At 38.6% G+C, this 11,092-nt stretch overlaps 1 protein-coding gene and 1 long non-coding RNA gene across 5 annotated transcripts in view; one reads left to right on the plus strand and one right to left on the minus strand.

The window, feature by feature from the left end:
- LOC147840923 (uncharacterized) overlaps positions 1-11,092 on the plus strand; it is an 834,865-nt gene that overhangs the window by 760,643 nt on the left and 63,130 nt on the right. The gene's annotated exons all lie outside the window — the stretch shown is intronic.
- Positions 1-11,092, minus strand: part of LOC101884594 (A disintegrin and metalloproteinase with thrombospondin motifs 2) — a 487,080-nt gene that overhangs the window by 341,561 nt on the left and 134,427 nt on the right. For 2 of the 4 annotated variants that reach the window (XM_087281941.1, XM_087281940.1), the window contains exon 1: positions 2,267-2,467. The exons of the other annotated variants lie outside the window; for them this stretch is intronic. In XM_087281941.1, the coding sequence (XP_087138067.1) occupies positions 2,267-2,351 (85 nt within the window). In that variant the 5' untranslated portion in view covers positions 2,352-2,467. Of the gene's footprint in view, positions 1-2,266; positions 2,468-11,092 lie in introns of those variants that run through there. 4 annotated transcript variants of the gene reach the window in all.

Genomic DNA, 11,092 nt, shown 5'->3' on the forward strand with positions numbered 1-11,092 from the left:
GGTTGCTTTTATGGAGGATTGGCTCTTTGATGTCTATAGCCACCCTTCATAGTAAGATTGAAAATATAGGAGAAATACAGGAATATACCTTTACGGGATAATACCGGGATAGAACATTAAAATATGTGAGAATCCCGGGATAAACGGGAGGGTTAACAGGTATGGAAATAGAGACAGACATGGATGAAACAGAAAAACAGCACATAAGTCAAAAATAAAAGTTTATTTCATGTATTTGCAGCCTTATCTCATAAGAAAACTTAAGTATTTTACGTTTTGCCAGTTTAGTGGCTAATTTGTACGAATCGTACAAATTCAGTCGTACGAAATTGTATAATTTTAAAAAGGAGGCGTGGCACCTAACCCCACCCCTAAACCCAACCTTCATTGGGGGATAAGCAAGTCGTACTAAATTGTACGAATTAGATCCTACAAATTCATACGAATTAACCACGAAATCAAAAAGTTATGAATTGCTGTGAGATTGCGTTGGTATTTGTGGTGGAGTTTATTCAAGCCTTTCTGATATGATGAGTCACACACAAATGCCATTTGCAGTACACACACATACACACACATTAGCATTTAATGACACCTTGCGGACATGGTGATTATATTGGTTAACAATTAGAGTGATTTTACTGTCTTTATTACAAACATGCTCTGATTTAAAAACTCTTCAACTTATAAAACTCACAGAGAGTTGACCAGATATTTTAATCTCAGTTTCTTTGCTAATAAATGTTCTGTGGACATGTGTGTACATGTTATTACAGAAACATGGTGCCTGTCAATCAATTTGGTGGGCGGGGTAACCACACTCCTGCCTCGCGTTGGGGTGGGCCTCAAAAATCACTAGGATTTAGATCCTTTAGTGTCAGGAAATTTAAAAATGAGACTTGTGTTTGTATCACTTCAATATGACAGTGGACACACTATACCTACACACAGTTCTGTCCAAACAGCTTACAAACGTTGATTTTCATCAAGTGCCCTTTAAATTAACTTAAACTAGGATAACCTCCAAAAAAAAAGGCTGAGCACACTCAAAAAAGGACATTTGCAGTTTGTTCAAGCTACTTATTTAAAATGAGCTGAAACAACCTTTTATGCACAATCCACTTCATTTAATAGTAATAATTTTAATAATAAAAATAATAATGTAACTTCATTCCTTCTGTTGTCCCAGCACAGATTGTGTGGCACCCAGCCTTTTTCAGAGCATGTCCTAAAGGGCCACATCGACTTATAATACAGATAATATTTAATGCACAAACTGTCACACTGCACCTTTAATGAACAGCTTGTTCATATTTTATAACTCACCTATGATTTCCAGAAATTCTGCATGCACCTATGAATGTGCCATGTGCATGATATTTTGCAGCACTCAATAGACCTGATGCACTTAAATGCAGCATACACCTTTAACACCTCACGCAAAAATGCCCTAATCCTACCCAACACACAAAAATCCTGCACACACCTATGATGCTCAGAATGTTCCACAGATCCCAGATCAATTAATGCACGACACGTATCACGCCCAACACTATCCCTAATGTGCTCAAGTTAATAGTCATATTGCGCACACACCTATATGATGCTGTCTAGGTAGGCAGCTCACCAGGTTTTGAGACACATATGTCAGATCAAAGAGATGCTGAGCTTTGCATCTCTAAATACTCACATTCATCACAATCCCCAACTCACAGATAACCACAACAAGTCACCAACAAACCCAAAGTTCCAAAATAAACTAGTAACCATTTAGTGTTTGCAAAAGTTGAGGTTTTTTTAAGTTTCTTTATTGTGCAAACGCTCTCAAAGGTGGAGAATAGATCGAGGACATTACTATTTATTATTATTATTATTATTATTTGAAATCAATATCCTGCAATACTTCCGCTCTTAGACGGATCAATATCGCCAGAGCGCCCGTCAAAGCTCGCAAACGCGAGAAGGAGATGAAATCAAACATTCCCACTCAGATCTGGATCTCCAGCAGCATGTGAAACAAGCACACTTCACAACAAACAGTAGGAATAATGACACAGCATGCGAGAACGCCACGGCTGCTGTTTAAAGATTGCACGCAAAGCTCCAGAGGATAATTGTTGTAAACAGCAGGAATAGCCCCGTGCCACAAGTTTCGGGGATGGGGACAGTGCGCAGAGCTCCAGGGCTGATGCGCACTGGGGTGGTACCGGGCAGGACAGCTCGCGATGGGATGCAAGTGTAAATAGGTAAAGACAGCCGCACGTACCTATGCTACTGGAGATATAAAGGCCGTTCGTCTGCAGAAAGATCGGCAGTGTGATTAGGATAGTAAATCCGGCCGCGAAATCCATGGCAGCTCCGAACTGCGCAGGTGAGAGAGACGGACTTTGGGATCCAGCGTGTTAAAGTTCCCTGCGCGCGCGACCAGCAACCGCCACGCCAGCAACAGCCGCCCGCAACTTACTGCAAAGTGCACTAGGAGAGAGCGCGTGCTTTTCTCTCTCTCTCTCTCTCTCACTCCCCTCTCTCTCTCTCACACACACACACACACACCCTCTCCCTCCTCATCGACTCTTACTAGGTGGTTCCTCTGTCAACACCTGAATGCGCGCACACGCTATAGCTCCTTACTGTTGTGTATGTGAATATTTAACAATTAAAATCGTGCAATTATGACATCAACATCATGAACGCACATGCAAGCTCTTTTTTGCTATATATGCTGAATATTTAACAAACAAAACCACAACAAAACCGTGCAATTATGACATCCACATTACAACCGCGCGCGCGCGCTCTCCACGGGGACGCGCCATCATTTTTGGCAGCGCGGCGATATAAATAGTGATATTTGTCAGTCTTCTGTGTGTTAATACAATTAAGTCGCTTTACATGATTTTAAAAATGACACTGCTTCACGTGTGAAACTTTCAGGTATGAAATGCTGCTTGCTTGTGTGTGTGTGTGTGTGTGTGTGTGTGTGTGTGTGTGTGTGTGTGTGTGTGTGTGTGTGTGTGTGTGTGTGTGTGAGGTTGTATTCCTCATGACCTGCTCAAACTTTTTGCAGCGCTTCCTCGAGTTCAGCATCATCTCTGCTGGAGCAATGGCGCCCCCTTGAATGCACACACATATATACAAACACGCACAGTCACCGCTTCCGTCACAGATAGGCTCAAGTACCACTTCAAAACACCAGATGCGTTAATTAAATCACTCTTAGCATTATCAATAACATCAACTACAGTGTGTGGCATCCAAACACTTGTATACTTAATTATGGTAACACTTTACAATAAGTGTCTATTAGTTAATGTATTTACTAACACGAACAAACTACGAACCATGCATTTATTACAGTATTTGTTCATGCGAAAGATTAATGAAAATACTGTTAGTTCTTGTTAGCTCACAGTGCATAAACTAATGTTAATTTAGATTTTAATAATGCATTAGTAAATGTTAAAATATGATTCATAACAAATATTAACTTTATTTTAAGTCACAATTTATGCTATTAAACCAATAATAACTATATTATTATTATTTTTATTTTTTTTTTTATTATTATACTAACTATTAGCTCAATAAACTACTAATTAGCTGCTTATTAATAGTTAGTAAGTAGTGGTTGGATTTAGGTTTTAGGATGTGAAATGAGATCAAACTTTATAGCTGATCTAATTAATATCATAAGGTAATAAGCCAATGGTAAATAGCTTTAAGTGTTACCAAATACTGTTCATGCTTGCTCTCACTGGCCACTTTATTAGGTACACCTATCCAACTGCTTGGTAACGCAAATTTCTAATCAGCAAAACTCATGGCAGCAACTCAATGCATTTAGACATGCAGACATGGTCAAGACGATCTGCTGCAGTTCAAACCGAGCATCACAATGGGGAAGAAAGGGAATTTAAGTCACTTTGAACGTGGCATGGTTGTTGCTGCCAGACAGGCTGGTCGGAGTATTTCAGAAACTGCTGATCTACTGGGATTTTCACGCACAACCATCTCTAGGGTTTACAGAGAATGGTCTGAAAAGAGAAAATATCCAGTGAGCGGCAGTTCTGTGGGCGCAAATGCCTTGTTGATGCCAGAGGTCAGAGGAGATGGAAAGATAGAAAGGCGACAGTAACTCTAATAAGCACACTTATTACAACTGAGGTCTGCAGAAGAGCATCAATGAATGCACAACACCTTGAGCCGGATGGGCTACAGCAGCAGAGGACCACACCGGGTGCCACTCCTGTCAGCTAAGACAGACATCCCAAGTCTCCCGGAAGTTGCGGGAGTATCCCTGAAATGCATAGACACTCCCGGATGCCCGCAAATGAATGATAATCTCCCGGAAATCGCGCGTCTCCTGCTCGGTCCTTAAATATGTTGCACACCCCTCTCTCCACTGCATTCCTACTAGCTCTTCAGGTACGTTGCACGCAACTCACCCCCACCGCTTTTCAAGTACGTCTCGCAGGCACACGCCCCCTTCACAGATACATCGCTCACTACTCAACCCCCCACCCCCCCGGTATTCGAGCATCCACTAATATGTTACCTCCAGAAAATCAACTCTGTATTCTGTATTGGTGTCTGGCTAAGAACAGGAAACTGAGGCTACAATTCACACAGGCTCACCAAAACTGGACAATAGAAGATTGGAGAAACGTTGCCGGGTCTAATGAGTCTCCATTTCTGCAGCCACATTCGGATGGTAGGGTCAGAATTTGGCATCAACAACATGAAAGCATGGATCCATCCTGTCTTGTATTAACGGTTCAACAGGCAATGGTGTAATGGTGTGGGGGATATTTTCACACTTTGGGCTTATTAGTACCAATTGAGCATCGTGTCAACACCACAGCCTACCTCAGTATTGCTGCTGACCATGTCCATCCCTTAATGACCACAGTGTACCCATCTTCTGATGGCTACTTCCAGCAAGATAATGCACCATGACAAAGCGTGAATCATCTCAGACTGGTTTCTTAAACATGACAATGAGTTCACTGTACTCAAATGGCCTCCACAGTCACCAGATCTCAATCCAATAGAGCACCTTTGGCATGTGGTGGAACGGGAGATTCACATCACGGATGTGCAGCTGACAAATCTGCAGCAACTATCATGTCAATATAGAGCTCCGAGGAATATTTCCTGTAGCTTGTTGAATCTATGCCATGAAGTATTAAGGTAGTATTGAAGGCAAAAGGGGCTCCAACCCGGTAGTAGTAAGGTGTACCTAATAAAGTGGCCGGTGAGTGTAGTTCATGTCAGTAAATACACCAACTAAAATGAACTAATAAACCTTACTGTAAAGCGTGATGCTAGTTATTATCATCCTCTGTCAGGTGTTCATGTAATGGCCAAACATTTCAGTTGAAATGAAATGTGTTGATTTGTTTAACTGGTAAATATATGCGAGAGGAATCAAATGGTATAAAAGTATAAAAACGACACAAGTAAACAAAAATAATTAACTATGAAAAGCTGTAAAATGGCCAATTAATGAAATGTCGGATGAGCAAAAAAAAAAATGTACGTTTTCTTGCCTGGGCTTAATTAAGAGAACATGTTACAGTATATTAAGCACAAATATACAGTGTGCTTTATTTTCAAATCCAGACAGCATTCAGACTAATGCTGAGTTGACTAATTAGCAGATATTCAGCTAATATTATAATCCATTATTATAGTCAAATTCATTTCCCAGTGATGGGTTGCAGCTGGAAGGGCATCCACTGCATAGAACATGTGCTGGATAAATTGGCGGTTCATTCCGCTGTGGCGACCCCTGATTAATATAGGAACTAAGCCGAAAATAATTTGAATGAAAGCAGTCAAATTTAAGTTAGGGTGAATTAAATTTTAAAAAGAGCAGTATTTTAAAGAAGGAGATTGAATGGAGACGAAAATGATGATGAAGCTGACATTTCTCACAACCAAAATAAAGACAACGGTGTGTAAAAGGGAAATCAATGTGATTTCTGTAAGTGTTCTTCCTCTAATTTCTGTTCAGATGAGCAGATAGCCTTTCCGAGATGCGGACAGAGGATGTCCTTGGTAGGGTCAAACACATGGCATCCATTCGTTTGCATGCATTAACATACTTAATGAGCGATGGGACGGATTTTAATTTTGCTCTTGAAAGGTTAGACTCCTGAGCATCAGGTTTAGAGAGTGTCAGAATTAATCTGACATACTCATTAAAAAGCTGCCAAACCCTATGAAAGCATGCTACTATTGGGGAAAATGTTTGGAAACACGTGACATTAGGAGTTACTGCATCTTCACAGACATAAATATACAGTCACCGGCCACTTTATTAGGTACAATTGTACATGGTCAAGACGATCTGCTGCAGTTCAAATCGAGCATCAGAATAGGGAAGAAAGGTGATTTAAGTCACTTTGAATGTGGCATGGTTATTGGTGCCAAACAGGCTGGTCTGAGTATTTCAGACACTGCTGATCTACTGGGTTTTTCATGCACAACCATCTCTAGGGTTTACAGAGAATGGTCTGAAAAAGAGAAAATATCCAGTGAGTGGCAGATCTGTGGGTACAAATGCCTTGTTGATGTCAGAGGAGAATGGCCAGACTGGTTCCAGCTGATAGAAAGGTAACAGTAACTCAAACAAGCATTCGTTACAACCGAGGTCTGCCGAAGAGCATCTCGGAACACACAACACGTCCAAACTTGAGGCGGATGGGCTACAGCAGCAGAAGACCACACCGGGTGCCAGTCCTGTCAGCTAAGAACAGGAAACTGAGGCTACAATTCACACAGGCTCACCAAAACTGGACTAGAAGATTGGAGAAACATTGCCGGGTCTGATGAGTCTTGATTTCTGCAGCCACATTCAGATGGTCGGGTCAGAATTTGGTGTCAACAACATGAAAGCATGGATCCATCCTCCCTTGTATCAACGATTCAGGCTGGTGGTGGTTAATTGGTGTGGGGGATATTTTCTTGGAACACTTTGGGTTTATTAGTACCAATTAAGCATTGTGTCAACACCACAGCCTACCCGAGTATTCTTGCTGACTATGTCCATCGCTTTATGACCACAGTGTACCCATCTTCTGATGGCCACTTCCAGCAGGAAAACACTCCATGACAATGTCATAAAACGTGAATCATCTCAGGCTGGTTTCTTGAACATGACAATGAGTTCACTGTACTCAAATGGCCTCCAAAGTCACCAGATCTCAATCCAATAGAGCACCTTTGGGATGTGGTGAAGTAGGAGACTGACATCATGGACGCGCAGCCAATAAATCTAGCAACTATGTGATGTTATCTTGTCAATATGGAGCAAAATCTCTGAGGAATATTTCCAGTACCTTGCTGAATCTATGTCATGGAGGATTTAGGCAGTTCTGAATGCAAAAGGGGCTCCAACCCAGTACTAGTAAGGTGTACCTTATAAAGTGGCCGGTGAGTGTAGATTTGTACAGTTGATGGCAAAATTATCAACCCTTCTGTAAAATTTAAACATATAAAAATGCATTAACTAATTTCTAATAGTTTATTTAGTCTTTGCCATGAATGCCATACATAACATATTACTAATAATATTTGCCAGATCCTAGAGTGCAATTTAAAGGCTTAAATAGGTTAACAACAGTAAAAAAAAACAATGTTAATTAACAGTTGACATATTTTTGTGTGTTTTCTGTTGATTTATGGTTGAGAATTAAATTATGGGATGTTGATCTCTGCTCTGTTGACTTTTAATGTTGAAAATTCAACTCTACAGTTTAACAGTGACTTTTATTGACATTTAAGCAGTTTGAAATATTGTAATGTTTAAAAATAATATCTAGAGAAATAAGTCTGAAATAACAGAAAATGTTCTGTCAGTTTATTACAAGGTTTCTGTAGCAAAATATACAACACAAACCCAGACAATAAAGCACTGCAAACTATTAGAAATGTTCATAAAAGTCACTTTTCATACTTCATTCACTCATTTTCTTGTCGGCTTAGTCCCTTAATTAATCCGGGGCCGCCACAGCGGAATGAACCACCAACTTATCCAGCAATTTTTTATGCAGCGGATGCCCTTCCAGCCGCAACCCATCTCTGGAAAACATACACACACACACACCCTCATACACTATGGACAATTTAGCCTGTACCACATGTCTTTGGACTGTGGGGAAACCGGAGCACCCGGAGGAAACCCACGCGAAAGCAGGGAGAACATGCAAACTCCACACAGAAACACCAACTGAGCAGAGGTTCGAACCAGCGACCCTTCTTGCTGTGAGGCGACAGCACTACCTACTGTGCCACTGCATCACCCCCACTTTTCAAACTTTTAAAGGTTAAACATTGCTGGAAGAAAAATCAAGACCCTATAATACAAATCAAAAGCAGAAATAAACAGGAAAAAATACAAATATAAATCACAGAATATGGAAAAGGGCTATATTACAAGTAAATTAAGCACGTTATTAAGACAAGAGTAGTTTGTTAGCCATAGAACAGAACAAACAAAAAATGCTTAAATGAAATTCAGCCAAACTAAAAGAAAGCAAACTTTCTCCAAAAGAAACACTATAGTTTAAAGTACTGTGGAAAGTATCCTGCTCTGTTAAACATCACTTGATCAATATTTCAGCATCACTTTATTTTGATGGTCCCCTTAATGCATTTTGTTGAATTAAGGTTAAATTCCATCTACATGCCAACTAATTCTCATTAGATTATAAAGTAGACTGTTAGGTTGGCGTTAGTGTAAGTTGACATGTACTCACAAAGTTTCTTATAGTCAGTTAAACTTGTTGAAGGAGCAGTATCAACAGATATTCAGCAGACAGTCTACTAATACTCCATTGAAAAGTAATTAGCATGTCGTTTCAATGCAACTGAGTCAACAAAATGTGCAATATAGACCATCAAAATAAAGTCCGACCAAAAATTCACATTAGGGATAATAAACCGTCATCATCATGTGAAAATCTGTACATCCACAAACTAAAAGCAATACAAATCAAGGTTATACAATGTTGACTGAGTGTAGTATAATATGTACTATTAGTATGAGTATAGTATTAGTAGTGTAGTATTACTCATTTGTTCCTTCGACTTAGTCTTTACTTCAGAGGTCACCACAGTGGAATGAACTGGCAACTATTCCAGTATATGTTTTAAGCAGATGATGTCTTTCCAGCTGCAACCCAGTACTGGGAAACACCCATACACACTAATTTACTCACATACACTCATACACTTTGGCCTATTTAGTTCATCAATTTCCTTATGTGTTTAGAACCAGAGCACCCAGAGGAAACCCACATCAACATGGGGAAAGCATGCAACTCCACACAAAAACACTAACTGACTAGCCTCGAACCAGTAATCTTTTTGCTGTGAGGTGACAGTGCTAACCACTGAGCCACCGTGCCGCCTCAAATACATTTACTGAAAATAAAATACTGGCCATCTCTGCGCATGCACAAACAGACAGAAGGAAAGGGGCACCATTTATTACAAGCATTATAAGGCCTCTTTAACAAGGCCAATTGAGAAACAATGGTACTTTAACCCTGAACTAAGCAAACACAAACAGCCGAGGAGTAGATCTGAAACAAAAGTTGCCCATTCTGAATGAATTTATTGTCACTTAAGTGTTTATTGTCTCATTAGACTCAAGAAATGAGAAGAAAACAGAAAAGGCGACAGATCGTAAATGGCCATGCTGATGTGAAGCTCTGTTCATTCCACAGATATAGAGCGAGGTCAGCGGCGGCTCACTGTAATTATCAAGCACAGCACTGAGCCCACAAATGCCTGCAATACTGTACATATCTATCAACACCAACTGAATGATTACAATAGCTGTTGTAGTGTGTGTGTGTGTGTGTGTGTGTGTGTGTGTGTGTGTGTGTGTGTGTGTGTGTGTGTGTGTGTGTGTGTGTGTGTGTGTGTGTGTGTGTGTGGCAGGAGATGTGGAGAAATTCTCTCAGTGTGTATCATGTTTCCTCATAAAGAGACTTCTGATGGTTTATTGGTCAATACATTTGATCTTTTCCTTCTCACTTTCCACCATTAACCCTTTCAATTATCCAAATGTCACACAAGGTTTCTTTTCCTGGCATAAACCCTGTCTGTTAAACCATAGTAAAATGCAAGTATTATTGGTTAAACAATGTTGCATGGTCTCGTTTTTACACAGAAGTTTTAAATAAACTTGTTGTGATGGAGGATTAAATGAAATGTGAAATCAGATTAAAATATTGCTGATGTGTTCACACTGTTTGCTGCAAATCACTTGGATTTATTAGATCAGAGAAAATCTGGGCCATTCTTAGAAGCAGAGAAACAAAGTCTCAATACACACACAATACACAAGCAAATCAGTAACATCTCTAAAAGCAAAACTGTTGAATTTATGTTAATTTTTACATTTACCTTTAGTAGACACTTCTGTGCAAAGCGCCTTACAAATGAGAACAGAGTATTCTTGTACTGTATAATAGCTCTGCAAGTATTGGAAAAATATGACTTTGCAATATCTTCTTCCTTTTTTTTTTTTTGCATATACATTATAAAAACGTAGATATTAAACAATGAAATTAAGGTAAATAAAAAAAGAATAACAGAATAACAGAATAAATAAATAAATAAATAAAAAAAGGTAAAAGAATAAAGAAAGCAAGCAAGAAAGAAAGAAAGAATAAATAAATAATAAAGGTAAAAGAATAAATAAATAAATAAATAAATAAAGGTAAAAGAAAGAAAAAGAAAGAAAGAAAGAAAGAAAGAAAAAAGGTAAAGTAATAAATAAATAAATAAAAAGGTAAAAGAATAAATAAATAAATTTAACAGAATAAATAAATAAATGTGACAGAATAAATAAATAAATAAATAAATAAATAAATAATGAAGGTAAAAGAATAAATAAATAAATAAATAAATGCAAAAGATTAAATAAATAAACAAATAAAGGTAAATAATAAATAAATAAATAAATAAATAAAGGTAAAAAACGAATAAACAAATAAATAAATGTAAGAGAATAAATAAATGGCAAAAGAAAAAAATAAATAAAAAATAAAACGTAAAAGAATAAATAAATAATTAA

Source organism: Danio rerio, chromosome 14 (genome assembly GCF_052040795.2).
Source record: "Danio rerio strain M-AB ecotype USA chromosome 14, GRCz13ab, whole genome shotgun sequence".
NCBI lineage: Eukaryota > Metazoa > Chordata > Actinopteri > Cypriniformes > Danionidae > Danio > Danio rerio.